The sequence below is a fragment of the Physcomitrium patens genome, chromosome 18 (assembly GCF_059467195.1).
Source record: "Physcomitrium patens ecotype Gransden chromosome 18, ASM5946719v1, whole genome shotgun sequence".
NCBI lineage: Eukaryota > Viridiplantae > Streptophyta > Bryopsida > Funariales > Funariaceae > Physcomitrium > Physcomitrium patens.
This window is the reverse complement of record NC_143427.1, coordinates 14,843,032-14,860,008: the sequence shown is the minus strand read 5'-3', so window position 1 is coordinate 14,860,008 and position 16,977 is coordinate 14,843,032. Positions and strand designations below refer to the sequence as shown.

The 16,977-nt window shown below is 34.5% G+C and overlaps 2 protein-coding genes across 2 annotated transcripts; both read right to left on the bottom strand.

The window, feature by feature from the left end:
• Nucleotides 1–1,543: 1,543 nt before the first annotated feature.
• Nucleotides 1,544–4,420, bottom strand: LOC112295498 (protein ROOT HAIR DEFECTIVE 3). The gene is made up of 2 exons (XM_024547197.2): nucleotides 2,963–4,420; nucleotides 1,544–2,846 (listed from the first exon to the last, which is right to left on the bottom strand). Exons 1-2 carry the CDS (start codon nucleotides 4,218–4,220, stop codon nucleotides 1,741–1,743), a joined length of 2,364 nt encoding a protein of 787 aa, XP_024402965.1. The 5' UTR covers nucleotides 4,221–4,420; the 3' UTR covers nucleotides 1,544–1,740.
• Nucleotides 4,421–7,232: 2,812 nt separating this feature from the next.
• On the bottom strand, nucleotides 7,233–10,570 carry LOC112295662 (elongation factor 1-gamma 2). Its single transcript, XM_024547524.3, has 7 exons — nucleotides 10,461–10,570; nucleotides 10,063–10,212; nucleotides 9,334–9,394; nucleotides 9,181–9,230; nucleotides 8,977–9,078; nucleotides 8,142–8,673; nucleotides 7,233–7,867 (listed from the first exon to the last, which is right to left on the bottom strand). Exons 1-7 carry the CDS (start codon nucleotides 10,470–10,472, stop codon nucleotides 7,488–7,490), a joined length of 1,287 nt encoding a protein of 428 aa, XP_024403292.1. The 5' UTR covers nucleotides 10,473–10,570; the 3' UTR covers nucleotides 7,233–7,487.
• Nucleotides 10,571–16,977: the final 6,407 nt, after the last annotated feature.

Genomic DNA, 16,977 nt, shown 5'->3' with positions numbered 1-16,977 from the left:
ACAATTTCATTCAAAGCTCAATTGCTAAGTCTTCCTCATAATATGCCAAAATCGAAGCTCTTATCACAGATCTGTAAATAAATAAATTGGTCATCCATAAAAGAACCATTCGTCAACTCCATCGCACACTATGAGAGCTTTAACAATTGCTGAACCTGGGAAAATGAAGTGGCAAGAATTTTCTTCATCTTGAACAATTCCTATTTTAATTTATGAGTGATTTTTACGTAGAGAATTATACTGTAGCAATCTGTTTCCACAGTTTTTAGGCCGGAGTAAGCTAGAATTCTACAGTTTTTAGGTCAATCACAGGCTTGTCCTAATAGTCCAACAACTCAGTCTTGGTTTCTTCAGCTTGAGGCAACTTAAACGGGCTCCCTCTCATGACGATGGTGGAATATTCTATTCAGATTCCTTCAAACTCAACAGTTCTGCATGGAACAGTCGCTCGAACAGAAACCCTAAATCCTATTACATCGAAACACTGACTAGGGAACTTCTGAGAACTTTGAGCGAACGCATTTGTGGAGTTTTTTGGGAAATAGTGGGGATTTTGGAGTACAATTAAAATGATGGATGTTAATTATTATGAAAAACTTAATTATTCAAGAAGTGAGTATTCTAACTAGCCTAAGTCACTCTAATCTTAATTCATACTTTAGTGTGTATAAAGAAATATTTAAAGAAAATATTTATTTCTAGTCAATGAATATAAAGAAATATATAAGAAAACACACCAAATGGAGAACTATACTTGGGAATGGAATTGATTCAAAAAGGCTTAGATCACATGTGGAAAGAGAACAAATCCATATCATGTACATTTTTGTTATTTTTATCATATGTCAAATTGCAAAAGAAATGTGTTATTTGCATGACATTTGCACACTAAGATCTAAAGTTTGACAATTTTTTGTTAAATATTGTTCAACTTGTTATGGTATAAATAATTTGTTTTTATCATGTCTAAAGTTGATGTTGGGAGGAATCTAAAAGCCACTAGAAATAATTATGTTTATGGTAGTGTACAACATAAGATTTGAGAAATGAATTTGAGACAATAAAAAAAAAAAAAGAAAAAAAGAAAAAAAAAGGGGGGGGCGAAAGACCAAATCTATCTTCAAATTGTGATGAATTGACTCTGCTCATCCAAAAATGGTGAAACTTGAATCCTATACAACTCTCAAATTTTGAAAATATTTGTAAAAGACTTCTCACGTTAAAAGAAAATTCAAATTGGTGGAAAAATGCATAGTTGAGATATTGGGCTTTGATGCATCCAAGAATAATGTTGATGAAAATACACATCCTAATGAAACACAAAGTGAATTGCCTTTGGTGAAGCTTCTACCAACTACTATACCGAACATGTATTAAACATATTTGATTGATATGATGATGTACACATTTTTATTTTGTTGATTTTAGTAAGTTAGGAGTTTCGTGAAACTTTTCCAGTTTCCATTCCCATCACCTCTGATACAAACAGCAAGCCACAAGCTCAACAAAAAGGTCCCAAAAACCAGTTGCACAAATCCAGATGTGAGTGTTTTGATGGGCTCGGCAGTTGAATGATCTGTTATGTAGTTCCTGTACAAATGTACTAAACCCTAAATCATTCGGTCCATCACCTTTTTTCTATTGTTTTCTATCTACAAAACTATGACCTCAACACCTCCAATTATGCACACATTCCCGGCAAGAAATTTACTCGTTCGCACGCTCTATTCCATGCACGATCTATGATTCGTAAACAGGCTTGGCTTGCATTCTTCGATTAGGGTTTGTTGTGGGTTTGGCCGGTCTCGCAGTGCCTGCAGCCACCAGGCCGTTGAACGCCTCCATAACGGAGGGCATGAACCGGGCCGACACGGAAACAATCCCAGGCAGAACACCATACTGGAAATGGCGTTGCAGATCCAGCTGCACCCACAATGCCTTGGCGAGCAAGAAGGCCACAAACACGATGGGGAGATAGAGAGGGTTGCGCAGCACTGCCATGATCTCGTTGAATCCCAGCACAAACATGGCGACGATTGTCCACGGGGGCGGCATCCATGTGTTGCCCCGCCGTTTTGCTTCCTGCGCTGTGAGTGCCTGGCTGATGGTGTACTCCGTCTCGGCTCTGAGTTGGCGCCACAAGCTTCGGCATTGCGCCGGGGTGAGCATGGTGTCCTTGGGGTCTACCCCTGGCCATGTCGAGGATGCGAAGGGGTTGGAGCCAACGGACCCATCACGAGAGCCGTCGTGTGAGGAAAAATCGGAGTCGGTGATTAGAGTCATGAGGACGTCTTCGACGCCGTCTTGGTCTGAGTCTGGGTTTAGTCGGATGGCTGCGATTACAGAGAGCATCTTGAGGGCTCCTTGTCTTGCAGATTTTGTGATGGCGCGGACGTCGTGCTCCTCACCCCAAACTCGAGGGATTGAGTCATCGTCATGGCCGAAGATAGTGTTGAAGCGATCCTTCATGCGGATTAGAATCTGAGAGTTCACCTCGCGTACCTTCTTCTCCACGATTAAGCGTGGGTGTTTGGACAGGTCCGTGAAGATTTGTTTCTCCTCGTCCTGGGTGGGCTCGAATCCGGAGAGTTCTTTTTTGAGGGAGGTGGTGACCAGCTCGGTTTCGTTCTCGACGATCATTCGAATAGATGGCCATGCGTCTGAGGAGGCTGCGTCCAGGATCGCAGACACTGGTTCCCCTATGACGTCCTCCAAACGCTTCTCATAGTTTGATTTCAGCAATTGTAACCTCTCAGTTCGCAAGGATTGCGCGTTTGCGTCGATGTTGCTCTTGAGCTCCTCCCGCGCCTGGAATGGATTCCAAGCTGATTGGGACACGCTCGCATCTGCATGCAAGTAGTAAATTCATTTAGATCGGATTACGAATTGCGAATTTTTTTTCTCTTTTTTTAGGTTCGTCAAATGGGTACCAAATACTATTTGTATGAATGGAGAAACGTACCTGCGCAAGCTTGGTCAAATTCACTCAATGTCGTCTCAGAGAACCGTCGGACAGTAGCTGCAAATTCCTCGTTTGAAGACTCCGCCGCAGCCTGCAGGTCCGTTTTGAACTTCTCCAACGCGTTCGTGCGATGATTTGCGATCACAGCATCATAAGCTGGCTGGATGATCGCAAGCGCTTCCGATATGAAGTAATTTCGCTTCGCGCCCCTCACACCCTCGTCGAAAAACCCTGCCTCGAGATCATACTCGGAAACATACTTCTCCAACATGGAACTGACTTTCTTCCCAAACGTGGGAACCACGCCCGACTTAGACGCTTCCTCCAGCTTCTTCCACTTCGCATCTTTCATCAAACTCTGCAGCTTCTCATGCGCAATCTCCTCGCATCGCACCGTCGCCACCATAACCTTGTGCGCCGGCAAGTCTAAATCCCTATTTTCTTTGATCACTTTCCAAATCTCATGCGCGCTAAAAGGAAATCCACTGCCCGGAACCACTGCCCGCCTGTCTCCCGCCACTCCTCCCGGCTCGACCGAATTCTGGAACCGCTTCCTCAACTGTACAATCTCTTCATTGAACTGCTCCTCCTTCTCCTCATAATTCGACAACGCAGTCACATCCACGTTGAAAAACTCTGTCAGCGGCGTATCCTTATGCTTATCAGGCTTCGGCACACCATCCCAAATCTTCCGCACGTCCTCTCTCAAGATCGGCTCCAAAATTTCCATGGGCGTCCTCGTTTTATCTCGAACCACAAACATCAACGTCGTCTTCCTCGGCGAGAACAGCCTCATCATCACCTGAAACACGGTTTTCAACAGAGGCTTGTTGGACGCTTGCTCCCGTCCTATGTCATGACACCACAGGTTGATCAACACGATGTCGGCAATCGCAAGGGAGAACAGTGCACTCTGCTTCTCGAACGACGTGTCGTCTTCTCCCCTTTCCCTCCCATCCGTCCCCTCCAAATCCATCACCAAAGTGCAAGGATCTATTCTCTCTGCTCGCTGCAACCACACACCCTTGGTTGTCTGGTTTCGCCCCGTCAACGCGTCCATCTCCTTGAACGTAGTCCGGAACAAATGATTCAACAAAGTGCTCTTCCCGGAGCTCTGCGGCCCCATGATCGCTACCACTGCATATGAAAGTCCACATTCTGAAAGCCCCACTTCCTTGCAAAATCTCACCAACGCAGCCTCGTTAAAACTTCCTTTCTCATCTATCAGTTGAATCGCTGGTGCTTCAGTTGGCTCCATCACTCCCACAATCCCCACAAACCCACCTTCGTCCTCGCAATCCTTCCAACCCTTCACTTCCTGAAACCACCACCACAGCCTCCTACCCAATTTTTTTCACAAATCCTTACAAGTACCCACAAAGCTAGAAGACTTCTAGACACAAATCTGCTGATCCATGGCGGAGCGCAACCCCTTTCGGCCGGCGCATGAATGAGCAAAATCCCGACTTTCCACTCGAAATTCCTCAGTTTTACTATCAATTTTTTTAAAGATTTTTCCCACCATGGTGCCCACAAAGCTCGCGATCCCTGCCAGCTGTGCGGTCCACGTCACTACTACAGCGGGTTGGTCCTTTCCGGTGGCTCCACCTTGACGTCTACCTGTCTCGTAGATTGCTTCCAACTTGTCTTCTGCGACCACTTGTCCCCGAAATGCCTCCAAAAGTTGGCCGTTCTCAGGTTCTCTCAAGTTTGAATTCTTTTCGTTTTTATTTTGTTAGGTTTTTTAAGGTTTTGTTGGGTTTTGTTTTTTCTTCTGATTGCCCATTCGATGATTGAGAGTTGCGATGAAATCCTGTGTAGTTTGTGTGGATATGGACCATTTTCAGCGATTTATGGATCCAAGTGGTTTGGCTGAGAACTAGCTTGGTAGGAGTTGAGTCCACCGTGGCGATCCGACGTGGAATTGACACGTTCCCACCCTAGCAGGCACGGTATTAGGGACCCCATCCTGAAAGAATGGGCGGGTGGAAAATTCTTAGATAAATTAATAAAAAAAACATGATGAGAGAATGCAAAGAGTGAATCCCTTTGGAGAATTTTTATTGGGGAATTGAATTGTTTAGAAAATAGTTGGAAGGTGGATCTTAAGTTCTTCAAGGGTATTATATGGAGGTAATAATGGAAGATTGGAGAGACACAAATTTTGTGTAAGGATGTCTTTAATTGTAGTACATAAGTCATGCCTTTGTGTATAAAATTTGCTTTGATAGAACTATAATTTAGTGTAGGTAATAGTTCTTAACTTTGAAATATGTCAACATATCTATTTGACAAGCATGATATGTTTGTTTAGAATTTGCTAGGCTATTGGATAACATATAAGTCTACTATTTTAGTGCCCAAGATTCCAAAATCTAATTAACAATATGAGTTTCAAAATAGTAGAATTATTTTAAAATAATAGCATTGCTATAAAATAAGTCTACTATATAGTTTTAAAATAATAACATCATTTGTGTATGTGTATATATATATATATATATATATATATATATATTAATTAATTAATAAATAATAAGTATTCAAATTAGTTATATAAAATTTATAAATCATTATATGTATTCATTCTAATTTTAAATAAATATATTTAAATATTCAAATTAAGTAAAATATAGATTTTAAGAATTATATATATTGCATATTTAAAGAAGCAAAAGTTTATTTAAGGTACAATAATATTTTCTTTGTTTATCTATGCTTAAGATATTAATGTCAATGAGTTCTAAAAACTCAAGTAAACAAATATTTTTTAGTTGGTCTCAATAATAAGTATATAATATATTTTTCTTTTTATACATAGAATATTAATGTATTTATAGAAGAAGAAAAGTACTGTATATATATATATATATATATATATGTACATATGTAATAGTAATAGTTGCATTTTATACCAAGAGATTTTATATTTAAATGGCCCACTTTAAAAGAAAATAGTCCGAAAGCCTATTTAAGGTATCCTATTTGATAATTTGTCATGGGAGAAAATAATGCATCCTATCTTATCTTTTCTTCTTATTATCTTTAGGCTAGTTTCTATGAGTATAAAGGCAATTTAGGGAGACTTCTCAATTTAAGGAGACTTCTCAATTTAAACCACTCATAATATTTATAAGTTGTTTCTTTGTATCTTAACTCTTCGGTATGCAGACCCTCTAGAAACTTTACAAATTCCACTCACATCTGTACATTTTTAGTTAATAAAATAGTGAATATAAATAATTAAAATAATGTATTTACATAAGTAAAACATGTAAATTTTGTACAAACTAAATGATCATTGACTTGAATTCTTTACATCTAATTCTCATAGAATTAATATGTTGTGATTCAGATAATAATCAATTACAGACTTCCTCTTTTTTTGAAAATTTATAACAAAATTATTCATTACGGATATGTAATTACTTTTACACATATAATTAATAATTTCAAATTAATTACAAGAATAAATTTTACTTGAATTCTCCACTTTTAGAATTTTAATTAATAAAATACATATCAAATAATATAAATAAACACTTACATATTTAAATATGTGAAATATAGAGTCGTAAAATGAGTAAACTTGCTCTTTGAAGGGCTTAGTTCAATATTATAGACCTTTTTATACCAAGCACCTACAACTACACAAGACGTTAATAAATAGTAGATAGCAAGATTTAAAGATGCAAATTGATTACTTCATATCTTGCTTCTTTGTATTCAGATAATTATTTAACTCAGTGCATTTTCCGAGATACTTCACAAGCTGTAGCTAGCGTTCCGCAGCATACTGTTCACCGATGATACCAAATATTCATGTCACAAATACAAACACTGTTTCCAATTTATCAGTTTTGTCCTAAGGTACCATCTTTCTTTGTTCTTTTTCTCTAATGGAGACACATGATCAACACGAAAAAATATAATGGACATGGACTTATCTGGGAGCAGTGACTTGCTTATCCAGATGGAGATCGTTCCCAAGCACTTAGAACAACGGCCCTACACATGTAGCACGGTTGCATCTACAAATGATATAAAATCATGAATCTCCTCCGATCCGCTTTTCTCTTATGCAAAAACACTTCGTATTCACAATTTTTTGAAAGGTAGCTTATCCAGCACTATGTAAATGCTTCGTGTTTTTCATACGTTGATTAGCAACTGTGCAAGAAAACATTAGTTTCAATGACATACAGCTATGTCTCCTAAACAGGATGCAAGAAAAATATGCGTTACAAGGAGTAAAGACAGCAGTCGAAGATTTCAGCTTTGCAAAAGAATAGCATTTAATAATCCATGCGGACGAGCGTGGACAACCTAACAACGGGAAATCTTACAACAAGATCGGAAGCCGCATAACAACAGTCAGACGCGACCTGGTGTTGCGCTTTCAAGGTTAGAGTCCCAACCGAGTTCTACTCCAAAAATGAGGTTAAGATTCTGCATAATAAATATTGCTGTAAACGATCCAAATAGAATCCACCACAGATCTACTAGCATTTACCCAAGTGACAGATCACTTGAAGCACTTAGCTTCCAAGAGCTTCTCGCCTTGGATTGTGTCAGGCTCCTCGAAGTAGGCATTCACAAGCGTTTTCTGTTCTTCATTGCTGATGTCCACCTTGGTCCAGTCGTAGAGTTCGGCATCGTAGACCTCATCCATGACCATCTGTGGCATGTCTTGTCCCCTGAAGAGCCAGACTCCTCTAATCTTGAAAGGAGCTTCCTCGCCAAGAATGCACATCTTTCCGAAAGCGTACTTCCTAACCAAATCCATTCTTTGAAGGAATCCTCCAACTTTATTCATAGTCACAAAGGTTACTTGGTTCTCGTCATTGTACTTGTAATCACAGAACCACAAAGAGTAACCTTCAGCGTCGAACATTTCCCAGAATCCTGCCACATACAACCACCAAATTAGCTCACTATCAGCCCCAAACGTCCGAGACATGAGAGAAACACTCTGACTCTGCAGACTAGAATGACTAAAAAGTGCAAACTTGGTTATTCATTCATGGCAGTAAACATCTTGAGCACAAACACAGACAATCGGATCTATGCAGATGAACGCGAGGATGGACGCGAAGAATATCATACGCACAGACTAATAAATGGGAGATAAAAGCACAGCCTGGACCTAACCAACAAATACAGAGACTAATGAACTCACCGCTAATTGCCAAATGAAAATCCTTAGCCTTGGTGTTAGAATATAAACGCTTCCAGTTATCAAGAACCATTGGACTAGGTGGGAGCAAATCTAGAGTATTTTTTGGCTTCTTCACTGGTGCAGCCTCTTCCTCATCAACAACCTCGGGTGCGGGTGTTGGCTTCGGTGCCGGTGCGGCCTTCTCCTTTTTCGGCTTGGGTGCAGAATCCTTCTTGGGAGCTTCCCTCTCAGCTACGGAAGGCTTTGCAGTCTGGGGAGAGGGTAATCCCAAAGGCTTGACGGCTTGGGCGACCTCTCCGACGATTTTCTTAAAGTTAGGCTGATTAACGAGAGTCCAGAAGTACCTCTCCACGTGAGGGTATTCCGAGGTGAATTCCTTGGTAGCAGCCACCTTAAAAAGCGTTGCCAAATTGCAGGTAAGAACAATATCGGCTAGTGTCACTGATTCGCCAACCAAGTATGTTCGAGATGCAAGGTGCCCATTTAAGCAGGTCAACGCCCTCTTCAAGTTGCTGATGGCAAAGGCTTCCACCTGTTGTTAGACAAACGTATTGTAGCATCAGTCAGTGGCTAAATGAAACTAACACAATTTCATCTTCAAAGATCACTTACGAACAAAGAGTGAACATGAGGTAAAAATTTAAATCCTCAGCTCCACCCTGGCAACATCATATATTACATGAATATTCCGATACGAAGTAAAATATATTTCGAAGAAACATTACTAGACGAGTCCCACATACGTAGCAGAGCGAAGGGATACACCTGCTTCAGGATAAACACAATATCGAAGTTTGCGCTAAATTATAAATTACACCTAGGACAAAGAAAGCACCTCCTCGATGAAGGCAAAATATCCAAGACGAGGGTACACCCATCTTCCGATGTTGGCATCGACCTCCAAGGAAGAAAAATCGATCCATTGCTCCACCAACGCCTGTGATTTCCATCCCACTTGCCCATTAACACTTGAATTTTTCTAGCCAGAGAACACACAGGAAATCGCAGCACAGAGCCGGCCAGTGTACATGAGACGGACCTTTTCATAGGCCGATGAACCGGTCAGACCCACATCCTTCTTGTTAGCCACTGCACTCATGTAACACTCTGATCAGGGCCCCGAAACGATAAAAAGGAGAAAGAGAAAGACGACAAACTTACTAACCCTGAAATTTGTATGAAGAACACTAACCGTAGCGAGCCATGGCGTTACTTTCGAAAATGGGTCCGTCGGGAGTCTGAAGAACTGGGACCTGCATACACACAAGAGCAATCTTTAGAGACCGTGCATTCTTAGGCATAGTTAACCTGTAAGAGTGATACGAACACGGAGGGTACAACCGATACTAACTGAACCTCATCAATGTATGAATCAGGTCCTCCATCTTGAAGCTAATCGTATACATAAACGACCAGCTCAGTTTTATTCATGACATAAGAACCTAAAGGGGCTCTAACAGAACTGACGCGCACTGGCTCAAATCCTTAAAAATAAGATGAACCAATGTAAGACTCTACTATTTTGTGCCCACCCTGAGAGGTAAATCACTTGTACGTAATTTGAAACAAACACCAAATGAAAAATAAATAAAAAAAATGAAAAAAAACACGAAGCCTGATAAATCGTCTCAGCCGTCTAGTAGAAGGGTCCATCACATGATTTGCATCCATTCCTTGATCAGCCGCATTCGAAACAACGATGCTAGTAATGATAATGGATCTAGAACGTATCTACGCAACTCCCCCCCCCCCCCGCATTTGGACTCGACACCGTCCGCTCGCACATCATGTCTAAGCTTCGACTAAACTGACAAAGCCTCACAAACTGCAAGCAAACCTACAACCATCCAAAAAAGCGCACTCGTGCAGGTCATAAACTCCTTGACCACGACGACAGGCCATACCAGTCTCGAAGTATTACCTTTCCGATGGGATTCAACTTCAAGAATTCCGGGGTCTTGTTAGTCACTCCCATCTGGAAGTCAGGGGTGGTCTCCACCTTGACACCGACGTACTCGGCGGCAATCAAAGTCTTATAGGCATTTTTGTTCACCTTCGGTGAATGCAGCACCTACACACACCCAAGAGGAAAAAGAAACACACACACAAAAAACAAAACAAAACAAAAATACATCAGACTTCGCTCTAGGTCCACGACTACAACCCCTTCAAAACCCCCAAAAACGCCCCACCACCCTCAAACACCGCCTGACAACATCAAATCTTCGCCATCGAAATGGGCACCCAACTGAGAAGAGAAAAATAATGCCACCTCCATCTTTCCACCTAAACTGATAAAAACTAAGAGATGGGTTTTACCAAGCCAGCCATCACTGCGATGAGAAAATGGGGGGCAGCTGCAGCAGCTGTCGATGGTGAGGACGGCAATGCAGGGCCTTGCGAGGGAGAGACTAGACTGGAGCGGCTCAATGTGCAAAGGTTTGAGCTTTGTAGCACAGCAAAGCAAGCTTTGTAAAACCCTAAATCAGTGCCCCGAATGCTGCAGCGCTGCTGAACTGCACACACATCATCTTCTCAGCTTCTTCTTCTATAACTTCTCACTCTCTCGCAAAAGAGCCATCTTCTGTATTAAAAAAAACATCTTTGCAGAATAAGCCACTTTCTGTGTGCTCTTCATGGTGTGGATGCACGCTTGTGCTTATATTTAGTGTGTGTATTTTGTATAGAGTGTGTGTATTGGATTCATACAATTTTATTTCTTTATTTTAGGGGAATGTTAAATAGACCTATGTTTTTAATAAATCAACTCACCCATCTTATCTATGAAAAGTAAAAATGATATCTTGATTCATTTCTCCATTGGATCTGCAACCACAAGAAACCAACCACATTCATCATGATTATTGTATTCTTCATCAAGGGTGGGTATATTTAGTAAAAGCATGGGTGTATTTAACAGTCCTTTTATTTTATTTTAAAATTGAGTTGGTTTATTCTTGTGTTGGATTGGAGTTTGGTTTGCATATAATGATAATTGTGTGTATGGAGGAGTGTTTTTGGCTTTGGAATTAAGAATTAGAATTTATTCCTTATAGAAAAAAATATGAGGTGGTTTCTAGGTGATTAATAAAATCATTGATGTTTTCATTCTACAACCCAAATATTCATTTGTTTTGTTTTTATAGAGTCTAGGATTGGATTTTAAGGTTTTTGTAAGCATGTACTTAGTGTAGGTAGTATGTTCACATCTATGTTATTAACATATGATTTTACATGTTTTTAGAGATTCACAGATAGATTCTAGGATTTTATATTATTTACACTTAATATGATTCAAATCATCATGTTTATATATTTTTCATTTTGCATAAACCACCAAAAAATAAAAATAAAAATAAAAATAAAATACAACATGATAATATTATAATTTTGTAACAAATTGTAGATATGATTAGTTTGGTGTAAAACATTATTGTTATTATTTTATAATTGTATTCATATTGTATTATTTTTAATCAATATATATATATATATATATATATATAGTAAAATATTTTAAATATTTTAAATGGACACAAGATAAGAGGCTAAAACTTTTAAATCATATGATTGGTTAAAAGTAAGAAGTTTTAAGATTTTAGCCAATTAAAAGATTGAAAACATGAGTCATCTTACCTTGTTTCTTTAGTACAAAGACCTCATAAATAACATAGTGCTATTTAAGATTAACATTTTTTTTAAAAAATAAATTATAATTTTACACATATTTTTGAAATTCTACATCATAATCTTCAAATAATTTAAGTCTTTTTTATAATTATAGAAAATATCAGAAAAAAGTATATATATATATATATATATATATATATACGCATATATTTTTAGGAATAAAGATTTATTTTTATAACCTTATCTATGTATATTTTACTAAATGGTGTACCAAAAAAATTTAAAAATATTATTAGATATTAGTTGCTATACAATACTTAGCACTCTATTTTTAAATATATTGCCAATACTTAAAAGAATTTCATACATAATTTTTAGTATATGAAAAATATGGATAAAATACTTTCATATATGTTTTAAAACAACTATTATGTGAGAAGAAATTGATTTTATTTTAAGAGAAATCATGTTACAAATTTGTAGGAGTAAACTTGCTAAAATTTCTTAGCTCCTACAATAGCATGTTGTGTACAAAATCATTAGCTATAATATATTTTGAAACATTTGGAAGTATTTAAGACTTAGAGAATAAAGATTTTTGTATAAGTAGCAAATACAAAGTTTTATAAAGCAAGTAAAAACGTAAAATTTATCATTTTATGATATCCACAAAGTCCAATATTTATAGAAGTATGCCAATGCAATTATTTTTTTCAAAATCACCATATAAGAATCAATATACTTATTTGAGAGTACTTTTAAAAGTACATCTCTATTATAAAATACATTAGAGGAGATATAAATCAATAGGATAAACAAGAGAGACAAATTAGCCTTTTAATTGGCTAGAATTTTCAATCATCATTGTTTTCATCAAAACTTAGATTAACTTGTTAATTCACAAGGTCTTAATAGAACCAATCTTAGATTAAGGTGAGAACATCTTAAACCTTGAACTAGATCAAATCTAGCCCATATCAATATTTACTATTATATAAAACCAATGTCGTGTAATATATGAAACAAATTATTGGCAAAGTGCATAAGTAGTAGGCAATGGCAATAATTTCCTTGCATAGATATGCGCACAAGCAGAATAGGCAAATAGTGGTGCCAATGAGCCTCATGGTGAGTAGAAGCAGCATAGACCAATACAAACAAGTAGAGATGCTCATGGCCCAATTAAGAAACACAAATTTTTGGCAATAATTGAAGTAGATAATAGCATTCCACAAATTGTCACTTTATAGTGTGTTTGTGAGAATTTGATTAAGCCATAGAAGTGATTTAGGAGAGTAAATAGTGATATCAATATTTAAAGGGATAAGTAAAATAATAACAATGGTATGGATTATAATGCAAAATAGATGGTGGTGGAGCAAAAAAAAAAGTGATGCTAAAGAGTTATCTAAAGAAGAAGAGGATTTTATAGATTTAGATTACAAATACAAGCATGCATCCAATTGGTGTTAAAATGTCTTTATTAAATTTACAATTCTTATATATTCCATAGAATTGTAGTATTTCTTAAGAATAGTTGATTATGAATTGCATTGCATAGATTTAAGAGAAAATTACTAGTTTAGAACAATGTAATATTGGACTTTCTTCAAAAGTAAAAACTACTTTTAAGTATGTCCAATTCAATTTGCATCTAAGCTTGAGTTTGCCTTAAAAATCTAAAATTTGTATTTAAGCGCTATGTATAGTTAAGATATGCCATATTTTCTAATCTATATCTTTTTCAAAAATCCTTCTTTAAAGTCCAAATTTAGCAAAACATACTCAATGTAATGTTCTATATACATTCAACTTCTATATTGAGAAGTTACAACCCAGTTCAAATGGCATGGCAGCTATATCAAAGACTTTTCTAAGGATACATAGACCATCAACATATTTCTATTAAACACTCATGGAGGATTGGAATTAAGTATTATCTAAGAAATTACTTAAAATAGAAAATATAATTATTGCTTGATATGTCATTATAGTATTCAGCCAATTGGACTTATTTTTGAGTTTACATGTTGTATAGTATTCTTTATCCACGTTCAATTTACATTTGCATACAAGTATAGCTTCAGTGAGGTATCTTAATTGCCTTGGATGATGCATATAAATGATGTGACTTTTTTGGGAATTATTTTCTTTTTATGATAAACAAGTGCTTTGCAATACTATTCAAAAAGCGGGATTATTTCAATTCATTGAGGCATACAATGCATGCACAAGAAAAACAATTATGTATAAGGCTTATATTGGCATGCAAACAAACTGACATAATTCTTTTGATTAAATTTATTGTAAAGATACTAAAATACATATATAATTTAGATACATGTTTAATAAATTTACTACTAAGAAAAAAAAAAAAAAAATTGTAACAATGTCATGGATTCAATTAGTGTTTTTTTTAAAAAGTGGGGTCCAATTTTATGAACTTCTCTATAAACTTTTTAATGCCATAAGTAATTTAAATAATCTTTTTATTATCTAAAAAATATATAATTCATTAGATAAACATAAGATATTTGTACTTACTTTTGTAACTATTATAATATATATATATATATATATATATGGAGAGAGAAAGAGAGAGAGAGAGAACATACATCCAGTTAACAACCAATATTATTTATTTTTCTATTCATATAAAATTATCTTTATTGATTCAATTGATAATCAATTTAATTTAGGAGTTCTTTATATATATAATAGATGAAAGATAAGAAAATATAAAACCTTTGATTGATTGAAATTAAAAAGTGCAATTTAATTGGCTTTATTTTTTAAAAATTCAACCTCAAGGCTTAAAGAAGAAACAACAATATATATATATATATATATATATATATATATATTTTTTTTCTACATAGCATAAATAGGATTATTTCCTCAATTTTTTAGTAGGTTTACCTTAAAAGTTGTTAATACAAAAAAATCCATAACGTATATAGCTCAAAATAATGATTGAAGTATCTTAAAATTTTATATTTATTTTATTTTTATTCATAATTTTTGGATTTAAGATACAGGCTATTATAATAAATTTATATTAAAATAATATTTTTATTTATTTTATAATATTTTTCTTACTTTATACTATCTCCAAAGACCACAGATCCTAAAGTATAATTTTTCTTTATTAAAGAATAGATTTATAAAGACTTTTGTTCCATGGCCTTTTAAAGTGGATTTTTAGATATAAATATATTTTATGTAGAAAAAAAAGAGAAATAAATTTAAAAAAAAACACAATCAAATTATAATATTAGTTATTGATAATAATTGAATTAAATATATATTTAGATGTCTAATTTCTTCAAAAAAACTAAAGTTGTGAATATATTCTACATGTAAATATGCATCATTACATAACCTAAGGAAGATGAATACACTATACAAGTATAAGTGTGTTATTAAATAAGTCAAGGAAGGTGAATAAAATTAATTCTATACATATAAGTTTATTATTAAATAATCAAAAATCTACCAAGATATATTCTCAAAATAAAGGTTTATATATAAGCTCATGAAGGAAACTCTCACTAAAAAGTATTGAAGTGAGAAGTTGCATTAAAAAATAATATTATTTGAATAGAATATCCAATATAAAAAAAAAAAATCATACTACTTCATATGAAAGACACATCTTTATAAGAGAACAGTAAGAATATTTGCTTGATTTTAGAAAAAAGAATTAAAGGTATGAAAGAGTGGATTGAAATCATATGGTTTCTATCTCTTTCTTTTAGTTTATATAAAACAAATGCATTAGAAAATATTATTATCGAGAGAATTAATTACAAGACTATCATATTACAATTATGCAATAATGTAAGTTACTATATAAACTATATAAACTATTTTTATATAAAATATTAATTTATATATATATATATATATATATATATATATCTTTTCACATCTATTACTATTATTTTTTTACAATATAGCCATCTTAAGTAAGATATATTTTTTTAAACCTCAAATTTTTGGTCTAAAACATCAATAGATTCTATTATAGATGTAATATCTTTCTTAAGACGTTTCTTAGACACATAATAGATACTAAGACTTTTATAAATACGGCAAGTAGCTATTAAAAAAATTCTTAAAATTTGTTCTTTTTTAGAAAGTTACTTTTGAATCAACCTACAATTTGATACTTAAACCACAAGCCTTATAATCTTCAGGAAGCTTCTATAGGACCTTCTTAGTACCTAGTATATATGGATGTAAGAGTGAGATCACCCTTATTGTTATCACCTCTTATAATTCAATCTTAGGTTAAGGATCTCTAGTTTCTTTGTAATTGGTAACAATTCTTTTAGTTTCATTATATCTTATATTAATCTCTTGTTTAAGTACTATCTTTCATATCGTAACGCAAGAGAGTATTTTTTTCTTAAAATTTTGTCTTGATTCATATCTTTGATAAGATTTCATATCATATAAAAGTATTAAAATGATGTAGTCTTCTTTGCAACAACTAATGGTGTTGGGATTTTATAAGCCTTAATATAACTGTTGTTTATATGTTGTAAAAACTACAATACACATGTAAAATAAAATAAAATAAAATAACTACAATAAAGATGATTTTATTTTTATTTTAAATTTTTTGTATTTTTATTTGAAATAGTTTCAGAAGAATAAAAAAGGAAAATCACTTTCTGAGAATCACATCAAATCTTCTTTCTTATCTATAATGATATCAAAGAAAATTAAAAATAGTTCACAAAAACATATGCGGAGATTGAGGATTAGATTGTAAATTATGGAATATAATATCTTCCACTACATCCATAAAATTTTCCATGAATAAAAGATGCATATAAAATTACAAATTATAATTGATGGTATTGATAACATATAGATAGTATCTTCTATCTAATCAATTGAATCGTCTATTTAAAATGTCCAAATCTAATCTTGTATTATTTTCTCTTAAATAATTTTATGTCTTTTAATATTTTTGTTTGAAATACTTAATCTTGTTTAAGTTTTAACACATATGAACATCTACAAATAAAGCAAAATGATTGCTTATAATATAAATAATTTTATTAATAAAATAAACATTAAAAATTATAAAATTATATTCTAAGTAAAAAGATACAAAGTAGTAATTGTATCTTTTTCTACCTTAAAATATAAGTAAATATATTACTTTATTTTTTTCATATTTTTATAGTAAACA

Coding starts and splice junctions, on each gene's coding strand:
- LOC112295498 (XM_024547197.2), bottom strand. CDS start 4,220: ATGGAGCCAACTGAAGCACCAGCGATTCAACTGATAGATGAGAAAGGA. Junction 2,847..2,962: donor ATTTGACCAAGCTTGCGCAG/GTACGTTTCTCC, acceptor ACTTGCATGCAG/ATGCGAGCGTGTCCCAATCA.
- LOC112295662 (XM_024547524.3), bottom strand. Junction 9,231..9,333: donor TAACGCCATGGCTCGCTACG/GTTAGTGTTCTT, acceptor ACATGAGTGCAG/TGGCTAACAAGAAGGATGTG. Junction 7,868..8,141: donor TTTTCATTTGGCAATTAGCG/GTGAGTTCATTA, acceptor TGTATGTGGCAG/GATTCTGGGAAATGTTCGAC.